The sequence below is a fragment of the Phycodurus eques genome, chromosome 3, assembly GCF_024500275.1.
Source record: "Phycodurus eques isolate BA_2022a chromosome 3, UOR_Pequ_1.1, whole genome shotgun sequence".
Taxonomy (NCBI): domain Eukaryota; kingdom Metazoa; phylum Chordata; class Actinopteri; order Syngnathiformes; family Syngnathidae; genus Phycodurus; species Phycodurus eques.
This window is the reverse complement of record NC_084527.1, coordinates 33881446-33896072: the sequence shown is the minus strand read 5'-3', so window position 1 is coordinate 33896072 and position 14627 is coordinate 33881446. Positions and strand designations below refer to the sequence as shown.

General features: G+C 45.6%; 1 protein-coding gene across 5 annotated transcripts; it reads right to left on the bottom strand.

Moving 5' to 3' along the window:
- Positions 1-2214: 2214 nt before the first annotated feature.
- LOC133400475 (endophilin-B2-like) lies at positions 2215-14460 on the bottom strand. Of its 5 annotated transcripts, none has more exons than XM_061673203.1 (12): positions 14311-14459; positions 13830-13971; positions 11047-11058; positions 9335-9463; positions 8692-8825; positions 8190-8282; positions 6371-6670; positions 6269-6292; positions 5876-5965; positions 5697-5797; positions 4459-4632; positions 2215-3819 (listed from the first exon to the last, which is right to left on the bottom strand). In XM_061673203.1, the coding sequence occupies exons 1-11, from the start codon at positions 14371-14373 to the stop codon at positions 4482-4484; spliced, it is 1239 nt and encodes a 412-aa protein (XP_061529187.1). In that variant the 5' UTR covers positions 14374-14459; the 3' UTR covers positions 2215-3819; positions 4459-4481. The 5 variants fall into 5 exon arrangements, 4 of the variants coding, with proteins under 4 accessions (XP_061529187.1, XP_061529189.1, XP_061529190.1 ...); XM_061673204.1 differs by having other exon boundaries at positions 3735-3819; positions 4454-4632; XR_009768359.1 differs by lacking the exon at positions 2215-3819 and adding an exon at positions 4689-4745 and having other exon boundaries at positions 4558-4582; positions 14311-14460.
- Between the last annotated feature and the right edge of the window lie 167 nt (positions 14461-14627).

Here is a 14627-nt window from a genome sequence, read left to right as displayed (position 1 = left end):
CCCAGTACACACTAAACACGGAGGGCGCTACTGCCACCTAGTGTGCCGGATCAGATACCGTGCTTGATCGTGTACAGTGTCAAGACTTGAACTGCGTCTCTTTTCACCTTCAGCATCTTGAGATGTGAAATTCGGATCGGATGAAATCCGGAGGAGGAGTTTGTAAAAAATATGACCTGCATAAATAGGTCTAAACACATTTCTAACAAAATTTGGGATGGATCTGGTCGACGTGCTCAGAGCAGTACATTCAAATGTAACAGATGACATTTAGTTTTTACACTAGGTGGAGCTATGTCCATAACAAAATATATAATATATACACATATACTCTTATCAAACATGGAGTTGGGATCTTTTTGGAACATGTACAGGGAAGTTATTAAGCGTTTCCTGTTATGTGGCAAAAGCTTTGAACAACTTTTAATGTCCCGGGTGTTGAGATGATACAGACCGTTCGGCCGGTCCGAGTTCTCGGGCAGGAACGTCTCTCGGCTGATGAGTTCGGGCCCCCGAGCGGGGTGGCTCGGAGCGCTTGCGGGAAAGCGCAGCCGGGGATCGTCCGATGTGTCCTTGTCACCTCGGGTGAGGTGGGCGTCGGCGAGTTGGTCTGAGTGACCAAAAAGACTCGTGCACCAAGACTCCAAAAACTTCTCAAACGGGGGGGGGGGGGGGTTTACCACCTTCGCAAACACCGAGGGGCTGGACTGCCTTTTGCCGTTATTTTTCCATTCTAGGATCATTTTGTGGTTTAAAACCAGTGGAATAAAATATTCATTATTGGATTTAAGATAACGAGACCACTTTCCCACCCTGCATTGTTCCACGCTCATCCTTTCATACCTGTCATGAATGTTTCAAATGTTGTGTGGTGTGGAGAACATGACTATGTTCATGTGGCATTTGTGGCGTGGGGTGGAACATTTCATCTGGGTCAGTTAACAACAGATTTGACGTTAGACATTCAAGTTTGCAGCAATACAGTCACTCGTGTCGTTCTGTTGCCTGTTCCAACTCCCAAGTAGCAGCTCTCAGCAGGGTGGAGGCGTCGCTTCGACTGGCGGGGAGTTCATTAATTTAGCGTTCGGGAGCGAAACCAGCATCCGTGGGTCTCCCCTTTGAAGTCTCAGGCAGACGTGATTCACTTAGCGTCGGCACGGCAAAGCAAATGTCTGTGTCTTGTTGAAGATAGTTTATTGTGTTAATACGTTTAGAGTCTGCGTGTGACTCTGGAGTTAACGTCTACCTCGGCGGGGAGCGACGGTCGTCCGAGGTCGGGGCGCCGGGTGGCATCTTTTGCGTGGCGCGTCCGTGACAAGGGCTAATGGTTTTGGCGCGAAGACCTCTTAAAAGACAGGACAGCGTGTGAGGGCGAATAAAAAGCGACGACGCAGCACTAAAAAGAAATCAGTAGCCAAAAGGACCAGTCGGAGAAGCAAGCAATGTTTTTTGTTTTCTCTCTCTCAAAAAACATTCAGAAAAATGGCTCTTTGACATCTCAAGTCTCCGGAATGGCCCCTGACAGAGCTGGATCGATTTGCTCCGCCCATGACAACTCCCAATAGATCAGAGTCAATATGTCCAAATGTCACCTTTAGCCTCCCTCGCCGACGGCGGCCCTATTGAATTTTTTTTATCGTCACAAGGTCAATTGGCAGGAAAGCGCACCCCGAGGGGACAACAATGTTTCTCCTTTCGCCTCTTTTGTTTTTGGTTTATTTTTCTACAACTAAACCTGCTTCGTTTTCCCTCTGGGATGTCCAGAGAAAGCCCATCGCCACCGACCAACTGATCTCCGGTCGTGAGGGGAATTTACAATATTAGTGCCGAATAATTTCGGGGAAATTACTAGCTTCACACCAAATCCCAACTTTGCTCTCTCTCGTTCGGACTGAAGGCATTAATCGCTCACGTTTTCAATTTTAGTCCAGCAACACAGTGTTCTATTTCCCTTTACGAGCACCTATCTTTCTTTCTTTCACCATTATTAGTGTTATTTTCTTCCTGCAGTTAGACTCTTGTGTGTTTCCCTATAGATCCCTTGTAGATGTCATTCAATATTCTATAAAATTCCACTCCTTGTTGTGTTTTGAGTTGAATAAGGAAACCTCTGTCATCTAGAACTGATACAGTGGGTACGGAAAGTTTTCAGATCCCCTTAAAATTGACAGAAAAAAAGCAGAATTGTTGAAATTTTTGCAGATTTATTAAAAAAGAAAAATGGAAATATCACACAGGCATAAGTATTCAGGCCCTTTGCACAGTATTTGAAGCACCCTTTTGAGCTAATACAGCCAAGAGTCTTTTTGGGAATGATGCAGTTTTTCACACCTGGATTTGGGGATCATCTGCCATTCCTCATTGCAGATGGTCTTCAGTTCTGTCAGGTTGGATGGTAAATGTTGATGGGCGGGCAGTCATTTTCTTCGATTGCAACCAGTCGTCCTGTCCCTGCAGCTGCAAAACACCCCCACAGCATGATGCTGCACACACAGCATGCATGATCCCAAACGTCTTCCATTTCGGGATTATGGAGGCCACTGTGCTCTTCGGAACCTTAAGTGCAGCAGAATGTTTTTTGTAACCTTGGCCACAATTCTATCTCTGAGCTCTTCAGGCAGTTCCTTTGACCTCATTGGCGCTCTGACATGCACTGTGTCAATATGGGGTGCTTTGTGTCCATTAATGAGGAAAAAAATGAACTTAAATTATTTTAACAAATGGCTCCAATATAACACAGAGTGAAACATTCAAGGGGGTCTGAAAACTTTCCGGACCCACTGTATGCCATAAAATGTAGCAACCTTTAGATTATGAGACTGATAAAAGGTTTCTTGTCGCTTTCCCTAACGTATAAAAGGTGACGTGGTGCCCTCTACGAGACAAAATAGCTCGATTTATAACGTTGAGCGTCAAATCGCGCTAAACCGAGATGACTTTATCCTCCTCCAGATGCCTTGCGGCTGACGACCCTAACACTGCCAATGAACGGAGACAAAGGGGTGGCCGCCCCCGAGTCTTCTCTCTGTGGCCCAGGAGAGCGTGTGCAATGTGCATCGCTGTGAACATCCTGAAAAAATTAAATCCTTCACTGAATGACGTGCGACAAACTTGCTTCTTTTTTTTTCATTTTTATTATTATTATTATGTATAATCGACCGTTTTTATTTCTTCAATTCACATTGGGCATACAAGATAAGGCATTAACGGCCGTTGTGCAAATACACTTCAGCTAACATGTTTGCTTTTTGTGACAAATTGATACATTCGGTTCATGCTTGTGGATTTTTGAGCGAGACCGGCAGACTAGGAATAAGACATTCTTTGTACGACTCCAAGTTTTGGAAGTGCTCAGTTTTTTCAGACTAAAAAGAAGACACCTCAAGAGGAAACAAATATTTCCTCCATCTGACTTCCCCAAAACTCTCCTCTGGGTAAATAACCCATTTGACTCTTCATTCCGATCCCAACACCTTTGGCACGTTTTCCACCCCGTTGACTCAAAACGTAGCCACTTACAGATCAGATCCTAGAATACTGGCCATACGTATGTCACCCTGCCTGAACTGAGCAAAACTTTTAAGCACCCTAAAAGTAATTTCTGGTTGCTAGATTCATGTTATACTGTATTTGTCACCTTCGGAATTCGATGGTCGTCACAATTAACAGCGAGCAGCCCGAGGGCTAACATCATGTTAGTAAGGTAGACAGACAAACGTTAATCTCGTTGATTTGCCATATGGTAATTACGCCTCGTCTCTCGGGTCCCACCGTGCTGCGTCGTACTCTGCGTCTTTGGCGAACGGAAAGGGTCCGTGTCTGTGTACAAAAAAAGTAGAGGGGGAAAAAATGCAAAACTGCTGAGGATTAGCATGTACAGGAATAGATTTCAAGACACTAATGAAATGGCAACAGCTCCAATATTTTCTTCTTGCAAAAAAATGCAACATTAAGAGTTAAATTATGATGCTATATGAACACTAATAAGGGCATGCATTTGTTATTGCACTGGCTACGGCGTCTCAAGCGCACAGGAAAGGTCGTGGAAATGCCACCTCAAGTTGTGTTAGGCGGTGCGCTCGTTTTCTTTTGTGAAGCCGTAACATAGCCATGATGTCCCCGCGCCTGAAGCTGAGCTGCACTGTAGTTGCTTCTGGACTAAGTGCATGCGCAAGTGTGAGGCACTTCCACTTCTTGTCCCTTCCCTAATATGGTCGGTCTGGGAACCCAAACATTTGCCCTGGTTACAGTCTTGTCATTTTGATGATGAAGAACACATTTTTGACAAAAGTCAAGGGAAAATGGTGGGAACCTTTTGCGAAGGCCACATGAAATGACGTCGAGGGCCCGTGGGCCATGAGCTCGACACCCATGTTATAAGCGATCCTTTCGAGTTTAAATGTCAAGCAAAATGGGTTTCTGGTCCCAGCTCAGTACTTCAACTTAATCAAACCTCACTAGAGTCGGCAGCCTCGGAATCATCAAGGACCGGCTTTGCGCGTTCCTGCAGCAGGTGCTTGCGCTTCCTCAATCTTCAGGGTCTCCGTCTCAACAGTGTTGTTGAATCCTCCCGATGTCAAGTCTGCGGTCGCCATGGAGCCGGTGGAGTCATGTGCAAAAGCATTTGGAAGTCTGAGGGAGAGCAGGGAAAATACGGCCTGAAGGTACTGATAAAGGGAATACTGTACCAGAGATGTATGGCCGCATAGGGATTCCACACAGACCGCCATAATATCCATCAAATTCTGATATTTTCAGAAGTGGAAGGGGGAGAGAGAGATGTAGAGATGTCCATATTAATTTTTGGTGATGACTGATAATAGTTCTCTGACATTAAGCGACGCTGCTCCTTCACATTGAGAGGAACCAGATGAGGTGGCTGAGGCATCCGATTCGGATGCCTCCCGGACGTCTCCCCGGTGAGGTGTTCCGGGCACGTCCCACCGGAAGGAGACCCCGGGGACGACCCAGGACACGCTGGAAAGACTCCGTCTCTCGGCCGGTCTGGTAACACTCCGGAAGAGCTGAATGAAGTGGCTGGGGAGAGGGAAGTCTGGGCATCCCTGGTAAAGCTACTGCCCCTGCGACCAGACCTCGGATAAGCGGTAGAGAACGGACGGATGGATTTTTCATTGTTCATTTGGGAGGGAAATGATATATGACAGCAATAGAAGGTCAAACGCATACCAACTTCAACAAAACGGTGTTTTGAAACTCAACCACGCTGTCATGAAAAAAAATTCAATAATGATGGGGGGGGTCGATTTTGTCGATGAAAAAGGAGCATTCCAAAGGCAAACAGCTATTTACTAATTGCTCCAAAATGCATTGATATTATTGGAAATAATCTCATTTTCTTGAGCCAATTAGGTTTGATGACCAATTCATGCAGAAATGGAAGACATTCCAAAGGTTTCGCACACTTGTGTCTCATCCCACCTAAGATCCTCCAGAGAGTCAAAAGCACAGAAAAATATTGAAAAAGGCCAGTCATGGTACCAAAGAAACCTTGAAGCAATTCGATCCGTGCCTGCGTTTCTCAAACGATGGCTGAAAGTGAAAACCGAGTTGAACTTGAACACCTCCATTCCAAAAAAATCAATAAAATAAAAGCACTGTCCAAAGATCCATCTTTTTCTGCAATGCCAATATTTATTTTCAATGACAAATCTTCTGAGCAGTGCACTGGTTCTCACCTTCCAAGTTCTGTCTTTAGCTCTTGCATGTGGCAGTGGCACTGCTTATAATAAGTTGCTTGGGCCTCCACAAACTCATGCAGGCAGCGGAGGTGATTCACCTGCCGTGACGTGACAACAAGTCACAAACACACGTGGCGTCCATTTCGATAATATGAAATGAGTTGTGGCTCGCATACGTGTGTGCTGCCGATGCCCTCCAAAAGAAGCCGCGTGACCTCGGCTTGTCGGTCAAAGTCCGTTCGGGCAACCCTGAGTTCATGTTCAGCCTGAAAGGATAAGAACAACACTGATGTCGTCGCATTTGAAATCGTGAAGTCCAGACTTCGACCGAGAAACTTGATGGATAGGAATGCGGGTGATCAGTTTGTAGTCTTATTTCATCTGGTCATATTCAAGATTAAACGCAGCTGAGGGCGGATGAAGACAACCGTGTGTCACAGAGGGATTGTCCCTCATTCAACCTCTTCCCTATGCATTATGTATCCCTTTTAGTTCATTTTCCTCACAGGATTACTCCAATATCTAAAGGGCAGGTTGCAGAAAACAAGACCAAAAAAATTCATACTCACCTTTTCAACTTCGTCACTCCAAAGCTGAAAGGGCCAAGCAAAAATAGAATTTAGAAATGATGACATTGGAAATTAAAAGACAGCTGTCAAATGGTGCCATACATATTTCCATAATGGCCGGCAAGGGGGCATGGGGACTGGGTGGCAAGCGGGAAAAAAAAAAAAAGATTGCCACGTCACGACCTGAACTCGGCACTCCCCCTCCCACCAATTCACCCGAGTTACAGTATGAGAATACAATACAGTCGTTGGTTTGGATGAAGATGAATGTGTTCGCTTTCTATTTTCCCCCACAGTTGTGAACTTCCAGTTGGTTGTAGTCAAGCAGAATCTTCTTACGGCAGAGGCACTGGCAGAGAGCACATAGTTGCGCGGTCTGGTCTCCTGGAAATCTGGCGCCATCTTGAGAAGACAAAGACGCAGACGTATTATTTCCCCCACATACATTTTGGAAACGTGTCAAGGTATTGGCCCCCTTCTCAAATTCTTAAGATTTTTGCACAGTGTCCCCACTTGAATGTTTAGGATGACCGAACAAATGAAGTGAACTTAAAATGCTGTTTTTCGCTGTACTGTGCGTTTCGTAGCCCTTTTTGCCAAGGCAGCCAAGTGCAATGAGCATATTAGCATTGAGAATGACATCCTCCCGACATGTGGAGGTGAATAATTGCAAGATTTAAAGTCACAATGGAAAGCACAACACGTACTACAACACTAATGTTATTTCGACGGACTCTTGTTTGCATTGGAAACTTTTATGCCGACAGTGTGTGGGTGCATCGCAATACATTTGAATCTTGAATATATATTTTAAAAAGTCAAACTCATAACAGTACCCAGATCAAGAGTGTCCAAACTAGGGTCATTGTCATTTTTGATATGATTTTCCAACACATGATATTCACGATCTTCAAGAAACTGCTTTAAAAAAAAAAAAAATCATGTCATCTTTCGACACATTACTCTTATTTTGGTTGGGAATGTGGCCAAAGCCATGTTGAGTTTGATTGAGTTTGTCCCCGTGCGCAAAGGGAATCGGATGTATATCTGCGCGTCCTGTCGAACATTGCGTTTCAAACTAGGGGCAGTCACAGCACACCTGGAAAAAACAGGTTTGGGAGAGGCCAGTACCAGTTCTTACGGGGTGCTGAAACCACCCAGAAGCAAGGAAAACGCAGAGTAAAAAGGAGTTTTTGTCACAGGTGATATCCCCTGAACTGGTCGCCGGCCAATCGCAAGGCACGTATCAACAAACAATCCCTCACACCTCCGGGCAATTTAGAGTCTTCAATAAACCTAGCATGCGTGTTTTGGGGATGTGGGAGGAAACCGGAGAGAACATGCAAACGACACACAGGCGGGGCCGGGGATTGAACCCCGGTCCTCAGAACTGTGAGGCAGACGCGCTAACCGGTCGTCCACCGTGCCGCCGCTGGACTGGTATTCCTTTTCAAATAAAATCAGTCACATATACTGTATAATGTACAGTATCATCACAATTGTTAAACACTATAAAGACAAAATAAGAATTATATGAAAAATCACACTCGAAGTGGTTTCATAACTGAGGCAAAAAAAAAACAAAAAACAATACTGTGAGTCAAAGCAGAATGTTATTTTTCAAAACTCGCCTTAAATCAAGATGTGAACTTTGTTTTTTTGTTTTTTTTTTCTTCCCTCCCTGCAAGCCTTTGTTTTGACTTCCTCCATGCTGCTATGAACATTAACCAAATCATCATGGAAGCAAACGGGGCAGAAAGCAAAACGCTGACCAGCATCTTGTACTCTTAATGTCTTCACTACTCACATCGCCCTCGCACTGCCATGGTTATGAATACGCAGCAAGTGAAATATCCCAATACGAGCAGAATCATAGGATTAAACATGAACGATAGCAGAGGTTGCAATGCGGTTAACTCACCGCAGCCTTTGCCTCCGCTGCTTTGGCCTTCTTCAAACGTGCTTTGGCAGCATCCAGATCGAGGCGGAGATTCTCCAATAGACGCCGCTCTTTCTGCACGGGGACGTGTCCAGAGTTGAATGAACTATCAGACTGCAGTGCAGGTCTCGTTGGACACCGTTACTAGCTTCCGGAAAGGCTCAAAAGCACTGTGACGCACAATACGCAACTTTAAATATAGTACACTTTTGCAAACTTGTGGCCAGTATTCAAACATACTGTAGGCTGGTTTTACAGTTGTGATTTCCCCCACCCCCCCCCGCGGCAAATGGATGCATAATACAATTGCAACAATAGTGTCATATGATACCCCTGTGCTATAATTAGGTCCTCAACTCTAATTCGGAAAGTAATAAGAGCCTCGGGCTAGTTTAAGAAGTAGGTTAGGACAGGCACTCTGAACCAAGACAAGCCGTAAATAGTGGCATAAGCAGTCATCTACTGTATTGCGTTGCACACTAACTGCGATGGTCCTCCAGTCTCCTTCCAGAAAGTTCCTGAGGGGTGTAAGAAAACTGAGGGCTGACGTATGAAGTAACTCCCTCTCGGCTGTTCCTAATCGTCGCTCGCATCCTCCCACCTCGAGTAAACGGCTCCCTGCAGGGAATAGAAATAGGACGTGTGTATAGCATGTTGCACCTCTTTACTTTCTTGTCTCACCATTATCACAGGGTAACAGTATGCTGCCATAGACGACAGAAAGTAGGGGCTCTAGGACACTTGCGCAAAATACTTTTATTTTACCAACGACTAAAGCAAAGCCCCCCCCCCCCCCCGAATGTCGCATTGGGGAAAAAAAAAAGAAGAAATTCGACTTTCCATTCAATTTACCGGTGTAAATACAGGTTGCTTTGTTAGGCAACAGTGTTACACAAATACATCAATATAATACATAATGTATACGCTATATAAAAGGTATTTTCAATGTTCGTTTGTTGCCGATGGAACCTTTGCTGCTCTCTTGTGACCGTATGTAGTATGGCATTGAGAGCTTTCAGTCAGCAGGCCAAGGCGAAATATTTGACACGTTCTTCTTTCCCCATGTCGACCAACGCAAAATATTCAATGGGCTGAATTTGGATGATGTTTTCTTGCGTAACGCTTACCATACGGCGTGTCAGGACCAAATTCCTTAGCAGCCTCCTCCATATAATGACCGAGTAGTTCCCCATTGGTAACTCTGGATGGTGCCTTCCTGTCCAACTTTTCGTAGAGAAACTCTTCAATTCTAGCACCTGCAGAAAGTTAAATAGATATTAAATAGATGCTATGGACACTTCAGTAGTATTAGCTCTCACAGGTTCGGTTGCATTACCATATGACATGACCAACGTATAAGCCAATTAACAACGCTGATGACAAATTCATGCTTCCCTTAGATTAGATGATTATATATTATTATTATTTGTCAAATGAGTGTTACTACACTTTTTGTGTGTGTGCGGAATGCAATCAAACTGGACGACATTCACTTGCGTTGTTCAAATAACTAACAGCGCGCAGGTTATTTTACACACTCGTGGAAGCTGTTTATTTCATTCCATTATGCTGTATAAACTATGTCGCGTATACGGGTTACATAAAAATGTCATTCATTTAGGAGAAAAGAATGAGCTGGAAGGAGCGCCTGCGTTACTTCCCGTTTAGCGTAATTTGAAATTAAGCTATTTTATCTCGTAAAAGGGCCAATAAAATAAAATACAATTTAGGGAAAGGGACGAGAAACCTTTTCATCGGTCTCGTAATCTGAAGGTTGCTACACTTTCTGAAATTTAAAAAAAGAAAGAGTTCCAGGCGGCCAGAGGTTTCTTTCCCCAAACCCAAACAACAACGCGGGTAGTTGTCAATCAAACGTTACGTGATTGTTGAGAACACTAATATTTGCAAGGTGGCATTTGTGTGGTGTGGAGTGAAACATTTCATCTGGTTCAGTTGACAACAGATTCGACATCAGACATTCAAGTTTGCAGCAATACAGTCGCTAGTGGCATTCATGTCAAGTTCTTCAAATACGAGCTCCCAGTCAAGTCCAGTGGAGACTGTGGTGAGTGAACCCGCGTTTGCAGTGGCTTTCCGCCGCCTGTGGCTGTCGCTAGTACCCCACCCCGTCAATTGTCCCGGTCTGGCTAGGAGGCGTCGTAGGGGGGTTCTGGGGGGGGATTTTTTTTTTGGAACATAAATTAAGCAATCTGGAAGACTCTGAAGAGTACAATAAGCCAAAATCGACAAATTTTCTCCGGGCAGAAAAACATTTATTTACACTGCTCAAGTACATGTTGATGTACAAATTTAAGATTCCAATTCAATTTGCCTCACTTTTTTTTTTGTTCTGGCCCACGTCTGCAACCACTGCAACGAAAATACAAAAGACCAGCCTGACAAATACGACACTGGCTGCGCTGATGAGCAAATAATTTTGCTTCAACGTTAAGAGTAGCAATCGAGGATGTCCGCTCCAGACGTGGGTAGAGTAGCCAAACATTGTACTCAAGTAAGAGTACGGTTAGTTGACAATAAAGTGACTCGAGTAAAAAGCAGTCCTTCCAAAAACCAAAACTCAGACTGACCAGTTACCCACCGAGCCTCACCACGAGCCGTGTCGGATCAGGGTTTATTATTTGCGTCCTGTTGGCAGCACGGTTGGCACGCTGACACTGGGTGTCTCAATGATTGAAAAATAAGAAGAAGAAATATATTGTACATTTTAGAGCCAAGTCTGATCTTCATACAAAAAAAAAAAAAAAAGCTCTGTACAACTTAGTAAGGTGGCTAAAAGGTTCCCACTACAGGGGCTAGAGTAAAGAGGCAAAATACTCACCGGTGTGGTCAACTGTAGCATGGAGAATCAAACAAACCAAATGTTAAAAAGCGACTCAATATTTGAGTCTGTGAGAGTGAGCTAATGAGGTTTTTTTTTTTAAATGCAAATCACAATATCTACAATTTTCAAGCTTTGCTAATGCAGTTAAAATAAAAATGTGGATGAGTCTGTACATGATCCTGCTCATCAGCGGGTGGTGGTAGTGCGTGTAAAAATGGCGCGAAAAATGGCACCTTGTGCCATGCACAAATGCAAACAAACGAAATGCCAGATTGTCGACACTGGTTAACATCGTTTTGTAATACTGCAGAACAGCCGTTTTACATTGTGCTCTTTGAATGTTCTAACAGCCTCCCAACATATTTTTGGGCATAGCAGTCGGCGAATTGATTCATTGAGCATCCCGAATTGTGGGAATACATGGACGTTATTGTTAATTCGTGTTGAAACAATGGAAGCAAAATGTACTTCCAGTTTTCAACACGATGCCTGCTATTGGAGGTCAAGCTACTGTACATCCAGGCTAAAATACAACACCTTCGGGTGTTAATTATTTTTTGCTGCATTGAAACGGGAGTTTATAAGGTGACAAAAAATTAATTGAGGATTTCATTGTTGATTTTCTCCATAGGCAAGAAAATGCACATCCCTACCAACAGCCGTCTACGGCTCGTGACGCATGTGTTCATTTTCTCACAAAAACCAGTCAAGACTTCGGACGTTCCCCTCCACCTTTTGCGCTTCACGGAGACATGGCTTTGTGAACGCGTCCCCGATGGTGCCGTGATGCTTCCGGGTTTCCAACGACACCGGGCAGACCGCGTCACAGAGTTATTGGGGAAAACCACAGGCGGCGGGATATGCTTGCAGACCACGTCCACTCACTCCATGACCATTTAGACATCTAATGATGGATTTTGTAGAGTTGACACCCTATGTAGGCAAACAAATACCGCGTAGTCATGCTCGACATGTTCTCGAAATGGATAGTAGTCCCAACAAAACGGGCATCTGCATCTTCAGCGGCAAAAGCCCACCTGACCGACATTATTCGCAGGGGGGGGGACCCCCCCGAAAAACAAAGCTTTCAGATAGGTTACAACTTGACCTCAGAACACATTGCAGTTACAACCCTCAATCTGGTGGTGCAGTAGAGAAAGAAAAATGGAATAAATGTCGTGAAGACACTAAATTCAATTGGAATAAGTGCCTACCAATTGTGTTGATGTATATGAGAATGCGTGTGCGTCCTAGGCACAACTTATCTCCCTTTGAGATCCTCTTTGCAGGGCCTCCAAATGTCGGATTGAACCCTCCAGGCTTGCCGGCATCTTTGCGAAGACAGGATTAGGAACTTCCAGCGAACGCCGTGGAGACATTAGCGCTGGCTTGGACCCTTTCAACTCCTCTCGCGCCTCCCTATGGTCTCAACTCCCCCACCTTCTGCAATGGATGGTCGGAAAGCCCGTCCCGATAAAGCTGAATACCGACCGCGACTGGAAAGGAGCAGCTTGCTGGATAAGTTTGACGACGTTGAATAGTCTCTAAAGACGGTTCACTTTTGGTTATATAGTTTTAGTTCACTGATGGTGTCGTGGTACACTCCCCTGGCTTTGGTGCGGGCAACTCGGGTTGAGTTCCCACTCGGTGACGGTGTGAATGTGATCGCCAATGGTTGTCCGTCTCTAGATGTGCCATGCGACCGACTGCCGACCGGTTCAGGGTGTAGCTCGCCTTTCGCCCGAAGTCAGCTGGGATAGGCTGCAGCGCACCGTGACCCTAACCAGGATAAGCGATGTTGAGAATGGATGGATGGATGATTAATTGATTGAGAATTCTTCCTTTCCTCCCTTCCATTGGAGTTGAACTGTGCGTTTGTTCTTGGGTTCTTCAGAGTCCGAAAGAGGAGCGAAGCAACTGTAAGCTCTCCGACTGTCTCTCTCTTTGCAAAGACTCCATTGAAAAGACAGTTTCCCGATTTAATTCCATTCTAATAAAATGGAGAGTCATGTCAGTATGTTAGGCCCAGACCATGGGTCCCCATCCTGCCTCAAAGTCTGCGCGGACCACCTCGCTCCAGTCTTCTCTGGAACTGTGCGAAGTACCATCCTGTTTCAAACGCTCCACCGTCATTCCAGTCCCCAAGAACCCTGCGATCTCGGGTCCAAATGACGGCAGGCCTGTCGCCTTGACATCTGTGGTCACGAAGACCTTTGAACGTCTCGTGCTGGACCACCTCAGGAGCGTCGCGGGTCCCCCGCTGGACCCCCTGCAGTTTGCCTACCGAGCGAACGGGTCTGCGGATGATGCAGTCAACACGGGACTGCGCTTCATCCTAGAACACCTCGACAGTGCAGGGACCTACGCGAGGATCCTGTTCGTGGACTTCAGCTCAGCGTTCGACACCATCATCCCCGAACTCCTTTCCTCCAAGCTTCTCCAGCCCAGCGTCTCACCTGCCATCTGCCAGCGGATTTACAGCTTCCTGACGGCCAGGACACAGCAGGTGAGGCTGGGAGAGACCGCCTCATCCGCGCTGGGGCGCCCCAAGGTTGTGTCCTCTTCTCCTGTCTGGCTCTCTTGTTTTTTCCTCGGGCTAGCTCTGGGTGACCTCGGCACGGCTAAATTTTATACATATAAAAAAAAAGGGACGCGGCGCCCTTTACGGGCCTAGGGTTAGGCCCGTAAAGGGCCATTTCTCCTTTTTTGGACTATACACATACACACATTCCCAGATTCAGTTCAGATTATGATTTTGATATACCATATCGATGTCTTACTTGGGTTGGGCTGCAGCAAGACCTCGGTTTGTCTGCAAATCTTCTCGGTCCAGTTTTTGGTGCAGTCCGCGCGGCTCATTAGGTTTTCATAGTGAGCATCCAACTCGGTCTTCTCCGCCTGGCCCAGCTTCTCTCCTGTAAACTGAAACAACACTGTTGTTCCTTATAGCTCCTGTATCTTCTCCACATCGGAAATGTTGAGATCATTCCTCTGTCACTCCCAACATTTCTTCATCGGTGTGGTATTAGCAGGCGAACAACAATGCTAACTTGAAAAACAATGTCAGCCCGAACATGAACATGAACATGATCAGCATGTTGAGGCTTTTATCTGTCAATATGTCAATGAATAATGGACATGTTTAATCGATCCGATCCGATCCTCAACAGTAGCATTGAACAGCGACGGAAGGCTCGAAACATGCATTGAAGGTGTCGGTCCACAAGAGCCCTGCGGTGGTTGAGTGGTGCCATTTCCTACCTGAACAGCCCGTGTAAAAAGCAACCCAGCACCAGCGGCGAGCTTTTTCACGTTCAAATCCATCGCGTGGCGAACGGACTGCGGCTAGCTAGCGAGTGGGCTGTTCCAACTCTTGCGGGCAGAACAGGCGATGAGTGACGTCACGGCTCCAGAACCCAGACCTTCTGCCGGTCACGAGTCACGTGACCCACGCCACGGCGCCCATGCTTTTATTACGTAAACACTCAACGTTCCTAGTTTGTTCATATCACTAACAGTTGCCCGGTTACAGATGCGAAAATATAAAAACTATTTTCATACATTGACGAGTTTTCGAA

Bases quoted from the DNA above. Each gene is read 5' to 3' on its own strand.
- LOC133400475 (XM_061673203.1), bottom strand. From the start codon at position 14,373: ATGGATTTGAACGTGAAAAAGCTCGCCGCTGGTGCTGGGTTGCTTTTT. The intron at 8,826-9,334 runs GTAAGCGTTACG...TATTCCCTGCAG, and splicing joins TGGTCCTGACACGCCGTATG to GGAGCCGTTTACTCGAGGTG. The intron at 6,671-8,189 runs GTGAGTTAACCG...TGTCTTCTCAAG, and splicing joins CAGCGGAGGCAAAGGCTGCG to ATGGCGCCAGATTTCCAGGA.